At 48.4% G+C, this 18,355-nt stretch overlaps 1 protein-coding gene across 10 annotated transcripts in view; it reads right to left on the reverse strand.

The window, feature by feature from the left end:
• The window catches only part of MICAL2 (microtubule associated monooxygenase, calponin and LIM domain containing 2), a 220,409-nt gene that overhangs the window by 45,501 nt on the left and 156,553 nt on the right, over positions 1–18,355 (reverse strand). For all 10 annotated transcript variants that reach the window (XM_046685201.1, XM_046685200.1, XM_046685202.1 and 7 more), the window contains 4 exons: positions 17,226–17,407; positions 12,216–12,290; positions 7,445–7,599; positions 4,832–6,179 (listed from right to left, as the gene is read on the reverse strand). In XM_046685201.1, coding sequence (XP_046541157.1) covers positions 4,832–6,179; positions 7,445–7,599; positions 12,216–12,290; positions 17,226–17,407 — 1,760 coding nt within the window. The remainder of the gene's footprint in view (positions 1–4,831; positions 6,180–7,444; positions 7,600–12,215; positions 12,291–17,225; positions 17,408–18,355) is intronic.

The raw sequence follows: 18,355 nt of genomic DNA on the forward strand, positions 1-18,355 counted from the left end.
AAAACCTTTACATCCTTAGGAAGCTGACCTGAGAACACCTGAGGGCAACACAGTGCTCTTCTCTGAGATGGCCCACGCACCACAGCAGTGCCCCCTTAGTTGCGGTTTTCCTTTCCATGGTTTTGGTTACCTGCAGTCAGGTGAAGTCCAAAAATATTAAATGGAAAATTCCAGAAACAGAAAGTTCATGAGTTTTAAATTGCACCCCGTTCTGAGTAGTGGTATGAAATCTCATGCCATCCCACTCTGTCCCCCTTGGGACATGAATCATTCCTCTGTTGGATCCCTAACCACAAACATTGTCTGCTCCTAACATCCAACCATCAACATTGTCATGGCTCCATGATCCTCCTTCTGGCGTACTGTCAGAAGGTCGACAGTAGCCTAATGTTACATCACAATGTCTACCTCATTCATTTCACTTCATCTCATCAGGTAGGCAATGAATCATCTCACATCATCACAACAAGGGGGAGGACAGTACAATAAGATATTTTGAGAGAAAGATCACATTCACATAACTTTTATTATAGTATACTGTTATAATTGTTCTATTTTTAGTTATTGTTGTTAATCTCTTGCTGTGCCTAATTTATAAATGAAACTTTATCATAGGTATGTATGTATAGGAAAAAAATGGTATTATAGGGTTTGGTACTATGCACAGTTTCAGGCACCCACTGGCGGTCTTGGAACACACGCCCCACAGATAAGGGGGCACTACTGTATTTCCAGAGCTGGTCAGCCTTAACCTAATTCCATTATCTACACTCCCATTCTATTCCAAGCCAAAGAAGTCGCACCATTTCCTAACGAACATAGAAGAATGCAGCTGTCCATGATAAGAAAATCAAGGAGACATGTTTACCCTAACTTATTGTAATCAGCACATACAGAAGTCAAATAAATGTGATATATATGAACTAAAGGCCAATCTTACCTATGAATTTGATGCAAAAATCTTAAATATTAGCCAACAGAGCAGAAAAGTATATAAAAATAATAAGACATCACAACCAAGTGGTATTTATTTCAGCAATACAAGGATGGTTTGATATCAGTAAATCTATTATATAATTTATAATATTAATCAAACTAAGGAGAAAAAAATCATACAATCATCTCAAAGGTGCTGAAATGATGTTTGATAAAATTCAATATCCATTCATGATTAAAAATACTTTTAATAAAATAGGACTAGATGTCTATTTCCTTAAAATGATTAAACATATCTGGGTCAACCCAGAAGCCAGCATCATGCTTAAGTGGGAAAACATTATTCTCCTTAATAAGATGCATTCTCATTAAGGTTAGGAATGTAATGAGAAAATCATTATCGCTACTTTTATTTAATATTGTTCTGGAGATTTTGGAATACAAAGAAACCAATAAAACATATAATTAGAGGTACATAGCTTAAAAAAAGAGAGAAAATTGTCATTATTTGCAGATGTTATGATTGTATATTTAGGGAGGACCCAGGAGAAACCACTGAAAAGCTTTTACAAGCAAAGAAAATTCAGGAAAATGGATAGGTGCAAAACTACTATAGAAATCAATAAATTTCATACACAAACAACAGTGGGAAGATAAAATGAAAAAGATCTTATTTACAACAGCAACAAAATCTAACATACCTAGTAATAAACAATAAACATGCAAGCCCTATATGATGTAAAGTTGAGAATATTCCAGAGGCTCACGAAAAAAGATTAAAGCAAATGGAAAGGCAATTCATAGCATAAGGTTGTCAATTCTTGCCAAGTTAGTTTGTAAACTTATTAAGTGCTCACAGGATTTTTTCTGTACATAGTCAAGTTAATGCTAAGTTCGCATAGAATATCAAAAAAGCAGGAAGAGGGGGCTGGCCCCGTGGCCGAGTGGTTGAGTTCGCGCACTCCGCTGCAGGCGGCCCAGTGTTTCGTTAGTTCGAATCCTGGGCGGGGACATGGCACTGCTCGTCAGACCACGCTGAGGCGGCGTCCCACGTGCCACAACTAGAAGAACCCACAACGAAGAATACACAACTATGTACAGGGGGGCTTTTGGGAGAAAAAGGAAAAAAATAAAATCTTTAAAAGAAAAAAAAAAAAAAGCAGGAAGAGCCAGAAAATTTTCGAAAGAGACGATCAAAAATGGAATAATTGTCCTACAGATAGTAAAATATATAAATTTTAAAAGATATAAATACATAAAGCAAAATAATTAAAACAGCATGGTACTGAGATATAACAGAGAACTCAATAGGATATAATAGATGGTATGGAAATCAGTCCAAGTACATGAATGCGATATACGATAAAAGACGTCATTTCACATAAGAGGGGAGAAAGATGGATTATTCACTACATTATTGTAGGATAACCAGGGAGACTTGTTAAACGAAAAGAAGTTGGATCCATATCTCACATTTCTACTCGGATAATTTCTTGATGTAAATATTTAAACGTAAAAAACTCAAAAACAAACAAGGGACTAAAATAAACTAAGAAAATTCTTCTGTAAACTTGGAAGAAGCTCTTTCTGAATTCATATATACAATACAAAGCCTGGAAGCTGCAAAATAAAAAATTGCTTACGACTACAGTATAAAAACGAAAATTTTATCTGACAAAAACCACCATAAACAAAGTTTAACAAAGTTAAAGACAAACAAGAAACTGGGAAAAGTATTTGTAATTCATACCACCAAAAAAAGGGCTTCGTTTCCCTTTTAATAGAGTCCCTATGTATCATTAACAAAATACCAACAACCTAACAGAAAGCTAGATAAAGGACAGAAACAACAGTCCACAGAAAGCAAATACGCGTGACTCTTTAATATCTAAAAAGATGCTCAATCACCTATCAGATTGGTAAAGATTAAAAAAAAGTGGGGTAACACACTGGTTAGGCAGGCACAGAAAGAGCACTCGCGCTTTGCTCCTGGGAGTAGGAACCGCCATCACTTTGATGGAGGACAATTTGGCAATATCTATCAAAATTCACAATTCCTATGTCTGTTGTTCCTGCATTTCCCTTCTAGGAATTTATCCTACAGAGAAATTCACACGTAAACCCAACGGCCTACATCCTCAGCTAATTATGGCAGCACTGTTTGCACCAGCAAGAGACTTGAAGTAAACTTTCCATCCAAGGGGACAGGCCACGTCAATTGTGGTACAGCTACCCAATAGGATACCGTGCAGCTGTGAAACAAAAAGGGCCGCTCTTTATGTGCTGATACAGAACGATCTCCAAAATAAAAGTAAAAGGACAACAAAAAGTGCATACGATCTGCTAGCATGCTCCAATTGTGTAAAAAAGAAGGAAAGAATACAATATGCAAATTTGCTCTTATATGCATAAATGTTGTCTGGAAGAACGCCTAAGAAGCAGACAATAATATCTGTCACCAGGGTTAGGACCTGATGGCTCAGGGACAGAGAAGGGAGATAGGACTACTCATTTTGTGCCTTTTGTACCCTTTTATTTTGAACCATGTGAATGTATTATCAAAAAATGCACAACACATTAAAGTCTACGATGTGCTATAAAGGGCACAGTTACGCTCCAGCCTGTCCAGGCTTATCCTGAACTTGGCTGAAACAAAGTCTCATGTTAATATACATAGCTTTTCGATTAAGGCACCAAAGGAGAGAAGTAATTTTTTACTTGAAAACTAAAGTTTCAAAATAAAAGTTAAATAAGGAAATAAAAAGTTAAAAAAACCAAGAAAAAGTTGCACAACCATAGGAATAGCAGAATTGCAGTTTGTTTAAAGCAATCAAACGAATGCCAACAACAAAAAAGAAATCACAGGAGCGTTTAACTAAGGACATGTCCCAAAACTTTGGTGCGGAGGAGGGGGTGAGAGAATTTATACATGTTTTTTCAGGTTTTTCTGTATTGCTGATTTATTCTGATTCTTTGATGTATTCATTAATTTCATAATTAAAAAAATTATAATCAGATTTAAATATTAAAAAGTCTAAGGTTCCATTGGTAACCAAATACATATAAATATATTTAAGCTAGTAATAAAAAAATACAAGGCGTCATTTTTTGACTAGCAATATAGAAACATTCAGAAAATACTCAATGCAAGTGACAATGGTGAAAAAGGGACTCTCATACATTAGTGGTAGAGTATAAATGGGTACCCTTCCTTTGCTTTGATTGAAATTTACAACATGTAGTTATAAGAAATAACAGTCCCTGTATCCTCTGCCCATACTGTTCTCTTTTAAAAAGCAATTTGTCAGTATAAGTTAAGAATCTTAAAAATATTCACATTTTTTCACCCACTAACCTCATTTCTTGGAACCTATCCTAAAAAAAGATAATTCTAAAGGAAAGAAAAAGCTATATGCATAAAATTGTTCATCAGTACCCTATATAAAATATAAATATATTTATATATGTCATTTACGTATACACACATATCTATAAGAAATAGTTCATTAAGTGATAACATACCCACTACATAGAATATTCCACAGCCATGAAATCACAGTTTTGTAGACTATGAGATAACTAGCTTAATATTTATGATATAATGTTGACTAAAAAAAGATACCAAATTTTACGTACAACTTAGTAAAAAATATTCATACGGAGAATGAGTGGGAAAGTGGTGGAATTATGGTTGATTCTTGGTCTCTTTCAAAACTTCTATAATATAATTTCAAATTTAATTTTTTCAGATTTTTTCAAATTCAAGTCTTCCTACTTTTGTCAGAATTTAATTTGAGAAGGAAAATGAAGTGAAAGGGGCTTGCTTGTTAATCCAGTAAGGCTAACTAACCGGCCAGCATGAACTGTAGACTTTTGTCAGGAAAGAGCCACTTACTTGCGTCTCCACCTGGAGGAGGAGGATGGCCCCTCTGGCCCAGCCCGGCACTACCGTAAGGCTGCACCAGCTTCTCCAGGGGCTGGGCACTGTCCACGGGCAGCACCTTGCTCTGGGGGCTGCTAAAGACATTCCCAAGGTCCTTTCTTTGTCTGGATTCCTGGAGGAAACTCTCAAAAGATTTGTCTTTGAGTCTGAGGGAGGAAAAGAGTGAGGTTTTTCTCTTTGGAACCCTAGAAGGATCTGGGAAGGTCTCTTGCAAACTCACTTTCTCAAGGAGTGTGGGGACGTCTTCAATCTTGCTGCAGGGTGGGGACACGAGTGCAGGAAACATCGTGGATGCCCGGTTGGGCAAAGGATGGGTGCAGAGGGCAGGGTCAGGAGGGCTAGAGTCCAAGGGCTGGGCAGCCCTGGCAGTCGGGCTGCCCATGGAGAAGAAGGCTGAGGCCCTGCTCGCCATGTCTCTCCTGGGGGACTGCTGGTCCCCGTCTTTACTGGAGCTGGTTTTCCGAAGGCTGAACGAGCGAGTGGAGGTGTACGGCTGGCTGGTGGGCAAAGTCTTTGATTCTGGCTTGGCCCATGCCTTCTTCCCACCTTCAGAGTTGGGGAGGAGGGGTCCCAGGGACCTTCGGATGGCATTTGCTATGAGCCGCAGTGGGGACTTGGGTGGGGACACACTTCGCTCCCTTGGAGTCCGTTCAGCTGGGGTTCCCGTCTTCTGAGTCTCTCTCTGGGCTGGCAGGGTCTCTCTCCCTGCCCGAGGGGGCAGCAAGGGGCAGACTGGTTTCTGCACACAGCTTCCTCTACCATTCTCAGCACTTTTCTGGGGAGGTCGTGCCCCCTCTTCCAGGCGCAAGCTCTGAGGGATGGAGACATTCCAATCCAGCAAGCTGGTCTTCTGCTCCTGAGTGAGCACCAACTTCTTTAAGCCCAATTTCTTCCCCTCTGCAGGCTCCGACCCACCATCATCTCCCCTCCTGGGTCTGGTATGCCCTTCTCCTGGGTCCTCTCCAGCTGGGGGAGGCAGCTCTTGGTCTGGCAAGTACCAGTCTTTCCGTCCAATGGGGTGTAGGCCTCTGTGGATGCTTCTGGAGTCCTCAAGAGGGGCCTCTGCTTCCTGATATCCATCAGAAGCCATCTCTGTAGGACTGGGTGGCGGGGTACTCAGGGGGCCATTTCCACTAGGGCTCACCAAGCAGTATTCTGCCCGCTCCAGCACTTGGCCACGAGGCAGATAGAGGGGAATTTCTGTGAGTGCTCCTTGGGCTCTGGCTCGCCTCAGAAAGATTGGGGTGGAAGGACTGAAATGACCTCTCGAGACCTGTGGGAGCCGGTTGTGAGGTGTCCCCTGGAAGGGATGGGCAAAAAAACAGCAGTGATTTAGAAATTCTCAGCATTTATTTATATGGGGAGGGCAAATCGGAGCCCACATCCCTCTCCCTTTCTCTCTCCAGATCTGGGTACTGAAAGTCAAGAATTCTGCACAGGATGATTTTAGAGGGTCGCTGTCCATTCTAAGTGGCCGCCTTGGGACCTGCTGGGATCTGTCCGGAGCCCCCATGTTACCACTGGTCATAGGCTTTTCTGGGTCCTGGATTAGGTGGGTAGGAAGCCAGAAGAGAAGGCAAAGGAATTGACATGGCCTGAGGCCAGTGAGGCAGGGCTGTCCTGGCCCTGTGGGTGGCCAGGCACATGGGAAGGACAGGTCCCCTGTGGCTGGCTCAGCCATCGTCCCTAGTAATGGGTATATTCCACCCACAGGTATGTTTCTCCAACAACTAAGAAACCAAGGCTTCTTCCTTGGAGACTGTTAAGGTAAGGAGAGACAGTTACCTTTCTGGGCTGGAGCTGTGGTGGCAGAAGGATGGCTTTTAGGACATTCCAACGACCCTTCTAAACCTGACTCATGCCTCACACCGTTGAGAAAGTAGCCATTTCTAGCATGCAGGAAGTCAGCCCTTGGCAAAGGAAGAACTGAGTGGACTCTAGAAGGAGCGGCTGTGCCCTGCAGAGGGCTTGGGAGCCCAAGGGCAGGTCATGGGTGGCAGCTTCATGGGAGCGAGCACTTTTCTGTCTTGTGCACTCTACTTGCCAGGGCCTAGAACAGGGCCTGGCAGGTAACAGAGGCTTGATCAACTCATTCTGAAGGCAACAGTCCAACCCGGCAGATCTCCTGATGCCATGTTCTATTCAAGGGGGCTGTGCTTCCAAGGCTCTCAGCTGCCACCAAAGGCACTCTGAGTTCTGGGCCTGCCCTCCTTCGGCTGCAGCTCCTCAACGCCCTCCGTGAGGTCCTTAAGGGCAGAGCACATGTCCTAGCACCTCTGCACCCCACAGTCCTGCCCAGAGTCTGTACCCCATAAAGTTTGCTGAGGGAGGGAGGAAGCGAGTGGTTGGGGCCTCAGGGGTGGCTGAGAGGCAGCAGGATGAGCTTTCACGAAAAGGACACATGAAGAAGGTCCGTGCTGGACTCTTGACAGAGCATCTCTCTGGCCCCAGCTTTGCACTTGGGGTGACCTAAGAGTGCTAAGAACCAGAGTTCGGTGTGGAAGTGGGCGGAGGACAGGAAGCCCACCTTCCTAACACCTGCCCAGGGCCCTGAGGGGCACTCACCTGAGATGGGGGGGAACCATCTTGAGCATTCCCTGGGATGACGGCTGAAGAAGATGGCAGGGAAGATGAAGGAGAAGACAACGAGGAAGAAAACAGAGAAGGAGGAGATTCCTTTGGAGGTGACGTAGTTCTTTTGTTGTTCACTGGAGTCAAACCTACCATGGAAAGCACATGTTCTCCATTACAAACCTATTATTACCTTAGTTTATCATGAAAAGGGGAGGTTTTCAGTGAAGCTCCAACTCTAAAACCAAAGGCAGGGGGAGGAAGGTGTCGGAAACTGATTCAAGGGCCCCAGTGGGAACGGGTATTGGGAGTGGCGGGCTCCTGGGGGAAAGGAGGTCCTGGGCTGAAAAGTCTGAGAGCCCTTGTGTTTCACACTCATATGAGAAGTTTCCTGAGAGATGCAACAGAGAACCTCCAGGGCGTTTATTAGAAATGGACATCTCCCTCTAACGTGTCCCTTAAAGCCATCGTGGTTGGGGTCTGGGGCCACATTAAATCACCCAGTCCATCAAGCTTCTGAGGCCTCTGCCCACAAGATGCGGACCCTTAGTGGCGGGTGTGGACAGGACAAGCAGTCACCACCAATGAAGCGGCTCTTCCTTCTCACCTGTGCGCTACGGGGCTCTCAGACAAGATGGGCTGGTTGAGGTTTTACAGGGGAGGAGGTTATGATGAGTATCGAGGCACTTGAAGCATATGGAGTGGGGTCTGTGCCAAGCTCCTGTTGGTCAGGGAATAAACGACATGCAGTGTATGTGCTCAGAGTGACATGGGAAAGGAGTGTGGCCGGGGCTCAGAGGACGAGCCTGAGTTTGAGTGGTGGGCGCTGAAATCAGTTAGTAGCTACAGTGGAATGCTGATGGTGGTGGCTGGGAGAGCAATCTCCTTCTGTCTCTCACGAGTGCACGCATGTGCACACGCATGCGCACACAGACACCCCCAGGAACCTGAACTCTAAAATCGCAGGCATTTTGCTTCATATTGGACCATTTCAGACAATCTATCCACAAAGGGATTCAGAAAATGCCATGCTCCCTTTCCGACTTGCCCATTCCGTGTGTGACCCTTCAGCCCAGCTGGCTCTCCCGGGATCCCTCCCAGCACACAGAGGCTGTTCCCCAGACCCTGCCCAGGACCACTGTCTAACCACCGGCTCCTGTCTGACTCCCTGACCCCTGCTTCCGGCCGCTCAGCCAACCCATTCTGATTTCCCTCCAAGGTGTCCAGCCTTCGGATTTCAGCTCGTGTCTTAACACATTCCTCTGGCCTCAGTTTCCCCAAAGCTTTGAGTGAGAGGCTCCTCCTCAGGGACCCACCCAGGCCAGGCCAAACACAAGCCCCACCCCCAGAAGAGTTCCTTCGAGACCCCTTTACACAGGGGGATCAGTATTCTGTCCCGCTTTCCTCCTACACAAAGACAAGCATGTCAGAGAGTGTATCCCAGTCCTGGGCTCTGAAGAGATGGCCACCATGAAAGATGGCATATGTGGCTGGTGAGCTCCCCGAGGAAGCCCTCAAATGCTTCAGAGGGAAAAGGTAACTCAGGGGAACAGATCCGAGGGTGGCAGGAAGGAGCTGCTGAGAAGAAAGGCCACTGGCTGCCAGGAGCTGATGTGGGGGATGTGGCTGGCCGGCCCGCCTGTCACCCAAACCCCCATCTCAGCCCACAATTAGATGGTTCGAGCCTAAAAAGGCAAAAGTTGTGAGTCAGTCGTTGCCTTGCTTCCTGTCCTGGGCTTGCCAAATTCCTGCCAAATTCCTTCTCCTCCTCTTCCTCGCCAGCCCCCTCACTCTCCTCTCTCTGCCACCTCCGGAGTCAAACTCCTGAACTTGTCTCAGAGTCCCCTCCGCTCAACAGACTGCTTTTCTGTTCCCCCGAGGAGCCCTCCGGGAACCTTCTGACACTGAGCCAGGGACAAGGCTGACAGGAAAGCCTTGGGCTTCACAAGGTCATGACCCGGGAGCTGCTCCCTCTCTTTTTTCTCTAGCCCCCCCATCCCCAGTTAGCGGGGTCTCTGTTCCTCACCCGCGGTCTTCAGGAGAACTCGGGGAGGGTGTGAGGAGATGTGGGAGACAAAACACCTGCCAGTCAAGCCACTGCGAGGAGGGGGTGCTGCCCGGAAGGGGAGGTTGAGGCCTGAGCCGAGCTGAGATGACGGGAAAGCTCACCTGCCTGTGGCCGCTGATGTCTTTGGGTTCCCTCAGGGGATGGTAAGGGCAGCCTGGAACCCCACCTCCTACACACCCACAGCAGCTGCCCCACACGGAGCAAGTGACCTAACCCCTCAGTTTCCTCAGCCAGAAAATGGGAAATCTAGTGCTGCTTCAGGGGACGGCCAAGCAATAAAGCGGGATAAAGAGAGGCGCCTGGGCAGGCCGCAACGTAAATGCTATGGGCTAAATAAAAATTAATTCCATTCCCCTTTGTATCCTCCCAAGCACACAAATGGTGTCCACTGAAGGCACTGCTGAACTGCTGACCCATTCCACAGGGGGCTGCACACCCAGCCTAGCCAGGATTTCTCTAACTCGTGGGCCCAGGGATGACTCATTCACCAACTCAGATCCCACTCTATTGGTCCTTTCTTGTTTTCCTTACTACCTTGACATGGCCCAGCCAGGGCTGCCCTGCCCTCTGCAGGGGCCTGGGTCCTAAGCTCCCTGTCCCTTTGGGCCCCTTTGTGCAAAGAGGGTTGATGAGCAGACCAAGGCCTGGACCGCGGCACCACATCCCACCTGAGTCAGGGGCCTCGTCTCTGAGCCCTCTGGCAACGGTGACCTTTCCCCATGATCCTAGAGGTCATTCCAGTGAGCATGGTCAGCTGGGGAGGGTGCCGATGGCAGTTACATAGCCCCCTCTGCCCTCTCACCTGGCACTGGGGCCAGAACCAGCCTTGATGGGGCCGTGAATGGACAGAGGAGATGGTGCCCCGTATTCTGCTCCCCACTGCAGGACCAGCCTTGCCCGTTGGGGTTTCCTTTTGGGCAAAATGAAGATGACCGAAAAGATGGCTCTGGTGGCTTTCAGCTCTGGGGGTTTTCACAAAGACTGGGATTCCAGGGAACTGCTTTCCAGAATTTGGAGCTCAGGTAGGCCTGAAATCCTCCCAAGGTCTTGGAGCGCTCTCTAGAGGCGGCAGCCTGCGCAGGCCTGACCTGTGCATTCCATTTGTTCCCGCGCTCCGTCCGGTCAGCTTCTTCCTTGGTCTGTTGGTTTGTTCGTTCATTCATTTGGCAAGCGAGCAAGGACTGGGTGCCTCCTCTGGGCCGGGCCCATGTGAGGCACTAGGCCCATAGAAATGATTTGAACTCAAGGTCTGCCCTCAGACCAGCTTTTAGATATGCGTGAGAACCAACACCTGCTACTCCTGGGATAACTAAAGACACAGCCGGGGTCCCAGAAACCATGCTGCCTGTTAGCAGTCTCCTCTCTCCTGAGCCTCCTCCAGCATCCCCGACCCTGCTGTGAGGGTCCCTGGCCAGACATCCTGCTCTCACCCCAGACTGGGAGCTTCTTGAGGGCAAGGCTGAGCCCCACATACTGGTGGCACTTGGTAAGGCTGGCTGGAAGCACTGGATGGACTCTGCACCCAGACAGACCCACCCGAGAAGTGGAATTCCTGTCCCCTGTGGAGAGGTTGAAGCAGGGGAGTGAATGAGATGACAAGATGACTGACACGTGGAAAAGGCCTGGCCCAGACCTTTGGTAAATGCTAATTCCCTCCTTCCCCTGGCTCTCACTGCCTGGGGCTGCAAGATGATTCAAGAGTCATTTCAGGCTGTCCCCAGGTGAAGTGGCCTGCCCAGGTGTGCAGCCCTGGTCCAGCTCAGAGGTGCCCATTGTCCCAGCCTGACCCGAGTGAGGCGGGGCCTCACGTCTGGGGGTTGCCAGGAGAATGACTCACTGGCCAGGAGTCAGCGTTGACTCAGAAGGAAGGAGTCAATCAAAGGAGTGCTCTGTTCCAACTGCAACAATGGCTCTTTTTAGAAACCCTTGTCTAACCCAAGGCTTTCCTGGGTCCACCTCTCCTAGAGCAAGACCCAGAGAGGGAGTGTTGGGGCAGGGGGAGGTGGAAGGCAGCAATGGACTTGGAATCCCATGACGAGTCCATACCCCTCTCTCAGGATCAGGGAGGGAATCCCCGCCCTGTACCCGCTGCCCAGCCAGGAATGTGGCCAGCCCTGGGACGCTAGGTATCTGCGCGCATGCTCACTGCGCCCCCTAGTGGGAGCCGGCTGCCTTGGCATCTGCGGCAGGCCCTGGGTCTCACCCAGCCTTGTTCTCCTCTGGGATGCAGGGACCAAGGCCTGCTCAGAAAAAGGAGCAGGGCAGTGTGTGTATGTGCCCACGCGTTTGGCTTCCTTCATTGCTTAGCCCATGATTGCATGAGGTCATTAAACTGATGCCTTCATCCCAACTCAAAACATACAGAGCTCCTGGGCCTCAGTTTGCTCATCTGTGTTTCAAAAAGCTTGGAGCCGATGATTGCGGAGGCTCTTCCAGGTGCAGCTGTAGAGTTCTAAGGATCTGTGACTCGGGAGTGGGGAGCTGAGGGGAAGGGGAAGTTCCCGGATCCTTTGGAAAATGCTTCCTCTATCAGCAGCCGAAACAGAGTCAACCTAGTATTTCTTTCCTTGCGTCCCACACCCAGGAGGTCAGGTCAGAGGGGACACGTAAGGAAGCGGAACAGCTGCCCCTGAGCTTTACCAGAGGTGGCTGCCCACTCCCACCCCCACCCCCATCCCCAGAGAGCTCATGACTCACTCGACTGGAATTTTCTTCTCCAGCTCTGGGATTTGCTGGGAGTTGAGGACTGGAAGCTACTGGCCCTTTGTAGAGCTGTGATGGAAGAAAGAAAGGGGCAGGGGAGGGGGGAGTCTGTTAAATGTGTAGAATAAATAGGGCGTTTTCTCCTAAGGCCCATTTACCAAAAGGTAATAGACTAATGATTACACACTACCGTGTGCCTACAATACACCCCTCTAAATTTCCATTCATTCATTCATTCATCAAATAATTATTGAGACCCTGCTATGGGACAGGTGCTGCCCTCTCTCAGAAAATGCCTCAAATTATGAGCCATCATTCTGACTCATCATTAATAAATATATATATGCATACATGTTTATATGCATACATGTATACATACATGCCCGTATACATACATGCATGTACACACATTTGTTTGTTTTTAGCAGAGCAGTTCTTCAAAGCTGAAGACTCACATCAGTGTCTCCCACTTGTAATAGATAAGCCAAGCTGCTCTCATTGGAGCCCGGAAGCCGCACACAGCCCTACCCTTGCTCCTCTTCCCCTCGGAGCCCTGAAAACCCTTTGGGAGCCAGTTTTAACTAAACCTCTGGACAATCCATTGTCACGACCCCTCCTCTTAGCCTAGTTCCAATGGAAACACATTTGCAGGACAGTGTGGACTACGTACTGAAGACCCTCTGCCCAGCTGGGCCTTGAGAATTAGCCAAGCAAAATGAATATCACATGCAGAAGAAAACGGGTCTTGGCCATTTAGGGCATGAGAGTGTGCAGTGGGATGCAAATGTACCCCATTCCCATACTGGGCCCCCAGGTATGGCCTCAGGCTCCAGGTCCCTGCGGGGGTTCCCTCACAGCCAAGAGAAAGAATGGGGGCGATGCACACCTGAATGCTCGCACAGGTGGGACCAGGAGGCGACGAAGGAAGGAAAGCCCATGGGAGTGATGTGGGTGAGGAAGAAGGGGGCAGGGAGGTTTGAATTCAGGCCTCTCTGAATTCAAGGCTCAGTCTGGCCCAGCCCTCTCTCTCTCTGTAGAAAGCCCTGGATTCTACCCCCTGACAGTGCTCAGAACTGGGCGTCAGCTCTTACCAGCCAGCTAGGGTGCACAGGTGTCAACCACTACCTGGGGGCTTCCTTTCCTCAAGACAAGATCTTCGGCTCCTTAGCTCCCCTCCCACCCTCCCTCCATTTCTAGACACTCTGAGCCTGCTCTATCTGGTGGGTTCCCGTCCCACAGGCCTGCTGTCATAATCAAGCCCATGGGTTGGGACGGGCGCAGGGCACAGCCTCCCCACCTCCCCATCACAGGCTGAACCGTCTACCCACAGTTTAGGCCCACCACCCCCATCAAGTGCAGGTGGGGGATTTCCAGGCTGGATGCTTTGCGTAGGGAGAAAGCAGGCCTCCAGCACAGCCACATCCTGCTGACCACAGCTAACCTCTTAGTCACCTACTGGAGAAATTTCTCAAGAAACATACAAGAATGCTTAAAGCTCTTATTGCCTCTCTCCAGCTTTCAACTTTGCGGGATTGAACTTATTAGAAACGGCTAAAATTCATGAGAATTTTCCATCACTGGTGTTTATAGGGCATACATGCACACATTTCTATCACAATAGGAACAATAGGGTGGGTAGTAATAATTTCATCCCGTAATTATGAGCAGCATAAAGCAGGACTCGTTCCATCCCTTTTAGCTTATATTGTGTATCTATTTTATTTATTTATTTTTATTTTAATGGAGCAGAAGGAGCAAGAGGGTGAGTATTGTGCCATAGGGTGCTGATGATATCGTTTTATTGTTACAAACTAGCAGTGTCCTCCATAGGCCATTGGACCATCCCGTTATCAAATTATTGCCAGAAAAAAAATGGATAAATACCAATTTTTCTAAACCAGAATAATTTGGGGGCAGATTGGCCTCCTAACTCTAACTGGATTGTGTCCAAGAACCCAGTGCAATAGACCGATTCGTTGAGTTGCTTGGGCATGCATTTGACAGCTAAGTCCTCCAGGCAGGCCTCTGGGAAGCTGCTCTTCCGTGATTCCCAGAGTGTAGGATAGGGCCTCCTGCATGGACGCACTGGGGCGCTCACATAATATGCAGGCACTCGGCCCTACTACAGACCCATTCAACTTGAATCTCTGAGGGTGGGAAGCCAGGAATCTGCCTTTTAAACAAGATTTTTTAAGAACCACAGAATAAGGTGTTTTAGTGGAGCATTGCTGAGCATCTTCTGTGGCCTCGATGACACAGGGCTTCAGTTCTCTTTCAGACCATCATCTCAGGCATGCTCTATGCTAAAGAACTTCGAGGAGGTGATAGGTTCCTGGAGGAGCTATGGAAGTCCCAGAGCCTTTTTTGAAATTGTGGCAAAGTGTATATAACATAAACATTGTCATTTTAATCATTTTTAAGTGTAGAGTTCAGTGGCATTAAGTACATTCACATTGTTGTGCAACCATCACACCATCCATCTCCAGAACTTTTTCCTCATCACACACGGAACCTCTGTACCTCTTAAACAATAATTCGCCATCCACCCTCGTCCCCCAGTCCCTGGCAACTGACATTCTACGTTCTGTCTCTATGACTTGGACAACTCTAGGTGCCTCAGAGAAGTGGAATTATATAATACTTGTCCTTTTGTGCCTGGCTTATTTCACTTAGCTTAACGACTTTGAGGCTCATCCATGTTGTGGCATATGTCAGAGTTTCATTCCTTTGTAAGGCTGAATAACATTCCATGGTGTGGATATACCATGATTTTATCCATTCACCCATTGCTGGACAACTGGGTCATTTTTCCCTCTGGCAATTGTGAATAATGCAGCTGTGAGCATGGGTGTACAAACCCAGAGACTTTTTAAAGCAATGTCCTGGTCTCGTCTGGCATTCCCTCGGCTCACCTATGAGCCATTTATCCAGGTGAAAATTGTGATTCATGAAGTTCCATAACTCCCACAACATGATGTCAAGCCTACATTATCCGGGAAAGGGATGGACTCCCCATAACCATCAACACAAAACACAACACTTAACTAGGCCAGAGATTCTAACCTTGCAGTGTGGCCTGCCTGATGACCAAAACCATGACGGATGAAGACAAAATCGACAGAAGATCGCTTGAAAGTCGTGCAATCTATCCACTTCTCTGTCTAGTCTATATTTTATTCTGGAACTAAACTGGACTCTCAGAAACAGAATGCTTTGGCCACACTGCCTTTTTCTCTCACCCCAACCCCATCCTTGGGGGAGAACAGCTCTCGTTGCTCACGTTTTGCTGTCATGCCCTCACTGGCCAGCAAGAGAGGCTGCACGAAACAGCCTCAGGAAAACCAGGGCTGCATTTTCTGCACAGCGGTTGTTCTCGATAGCATCTATTGGACACGAGCTGGAAAATTTCTACAGAATGAAGCATTAGGAAAAGTGGTACCTACTCTGGGACCTGGGTTGCAGACCCATATATTTTTCCCTTGTGAACAGTGAGAATCATAATCTGTTTCATTTTTAACTCTGGCTGCCAGAAAATTCAGAATCAAATCTGTGATTCCACTAGCGTACCTGTTTAGGACCATGGTCCTCCTCTCTGGAGTCTATACCTCCTGAACTGGTTTGGTTAACCCTAGTCTTGAGGTTTTATTATATATATATGTAGACACACACACACACATATATATACACATATACAGACATACAATTTTGTTTTGTCTTTCTTGTAGGTTGCCTAAAATCCCCTGGCAAGTGAGGAGAGAGGAGAAATGGAGGAAAGGGATGAAAGGCAGGCAGGCCTCGTATTTATAAATGGGGAGGCTGAAGCCCAGGGAGACGAGGTGGGGTGCCCAGGCCAAGCAGGACCCAGACAGAGGCAGGTGGACTCAGCTGGGCCCAGCACAACACAGCACAATGAGCTCAGCCTTTCTGGACGGCACCACAAATGGTACCTAGCAAATACGTTTTGATGACAATTTGTCTTTTTTAAAAAAGGCTCACATGGGAGGGTAAATACAGAGTTTCCAGGATTCGGCCCCAGCCCTGGTCTTCCTGAGAAACCATCACTCCTGAGGTTTCTACATTTAGGTGGAAATTCTGCTCCAGGCCACCAGAGGGCGGTGCAGGACAAGGCGACCTCCAGCTCTCATGGGCAGCGAAGGCTATTGGTCCTGATGGTGGAGAGTTTCTGTAGCCTATTTCTTCCCAGCCAGGGGTCACAAGGGGCTGTTGACTAAATCAAAACACTCGATTCATGGCCACCCATATTAAAACAAGCTGGGCTGCTAAGGACAACTACTTCTTAGGGCATGAAGGCATTCAGCACCGGACCACAGTGCTTACTAGCTATGAGACCTCGGGAAGGCGCTCAGCTCATTTGCTTACCTGTAAAATGGGCTTCACGCCACTTACCTCTCAGGGTCATCCTGAGGATGAAATGGAGCCACGTAGTGGAAAAGTCCTGGCCGTTACAGGCACTCAGTGAAAGTGCATTTACTATCGTGTTGGTAGTTTTAGTGGTTTCCATCAGCCCTAAGCACAGGGAATGGCCCTGTGCTGGCCCAGGTGGCCCCAGGGAAACTGTGCTGCCCGGGGCCACATGTGGTCCAACAGCAGCTGAGCCCGCCTTCCATTCCTCCTGGGCTATGGAATGCCAGAGGGGGCACCCACGGAGATATTCACAGGAGAGATTGCTCCAGGCAAGATGGTCCTGGGGCCCTCTTATCTCTGCCTGCCTGTGACACAAAACAGCCAGCCAGGCCCCTCTGCCACCTTCCCACTTGAGATGCCAAAGCTTCTCATAGAAAGGGCCAAGCCTAGGTCCAGTCCCCTCACCTCAACTTGTACCCCAGTCCCCAACGGTCCTAGCCCCACTGCCTCTGAGTCTGAGGACTAGACCTACTGTCACCTGACCCTCCATGAGGAAAAGCTGGCTGTGGGGTTCTCTACTCCCTTCCCATGTCCCAGGATTAAGCAAGCCTGTCTCGGGCCCAGACGCTCTCTGCTCACTGTGCACGGCTCCAGGCTCCTCAGGGTGGTGTGGAGAGACTGCCCTGGTCAGGGCCTCCTTCAGGGAGCTGTGCTGGGTGAGGGGCTTCGGTAGGGGTGGGTATTCCAGCTGCCAGGGTCTCTCATCACAGGGCTCTGCTCTGGAGGCCTCACTGCCGCCACAGTCCGACTCGGCATCGGAGCTGGAAGAAGGAAGGAGAAAGCAGGTGAGCGAGGAGCCCTGCCATTCACCCCCTACATCCACACTGTGCCCTGCCCATCTCTGCTCCAGCAGGCCACGGGGTCCTGGGGCAAGCGCAGTGGTTTAGTTATCCCGGCACCCAGTGCCCAGCCGCGGGCTTGTTATGGGCGGAACTGTGTCCCCTCCAAGTTCATATGAAGTCCTAACGCCTAGTACCTCAGAATGTGACTGCATTTAGAGATAGGGTCTTTAAAGAGTTTGTTAAGTTAAACTGAGGTCATTAGGGTGGGCCCTAACACAACATCACTGGTGTCCTTACCAGAAGAGGACATTTGAGCACAGACACACATAGAAGAAAAATGCCACGTGAACATGAAGATGGCCATCAACAAGCCAAGGAGAGGGGCCAGGAACAGATCCTTACTCACGGCCCTGAGAAGGAACCAACCCTGCTGATACCTTGATCTCGGACTTCCAGCCTCCAGAACTGTGAGAAAATAAACCTCTGTTGTTTATGCCTCCCGGTCTCTGGTACCTTCTGGCAGCCCTAGCACATGAATACAGGCATGGATCAGAGCAGGAGAAAGAAGCCAGCGGACGCACAGTGAAGTGCTCACGTGAAGGCTGGTCCTCACCTTCACCCATCCCTGACCATGACTCCTAAGCTCTTGGAGTAGAATGAGCTCATCATTAGGGACCTGGTCCTAGAACTTCAGGCAGCTAAATACCACTTTCCTCCCCTGGGAATGGATGGGAAGAGCAAAGACTACTAAGGAGGGTATTTAACCCGGGCCTTAAACAACTGGCAGAAATCCAAGTAGCAGAGAAGTGGAAGCAGGAAGTCCTAGCAGCAGAGACAGCACGAGCACAGTCCTGGGGTGGGAAAGCACAAAACCTGTTGGGCGGTGACAGCTTCGTGAATAGATCTGTTTCCTCTCTCTAAGTCCAG

Source organism: Equus quagga, chromosome 14, assembly GCF_021613505.1.
Source record: "Equus quagga isolate Etosha38 chromosome 14, UCLA_HA_Equagga_1.0, whole genome shotgun sequence".
Taxonomy (NCBI): domain Eukaryota; kingdom Metazoa; phylum Chordata; class Mammalia; order Perissodactyla; family Equidae; genus Equus; species Equus quagga.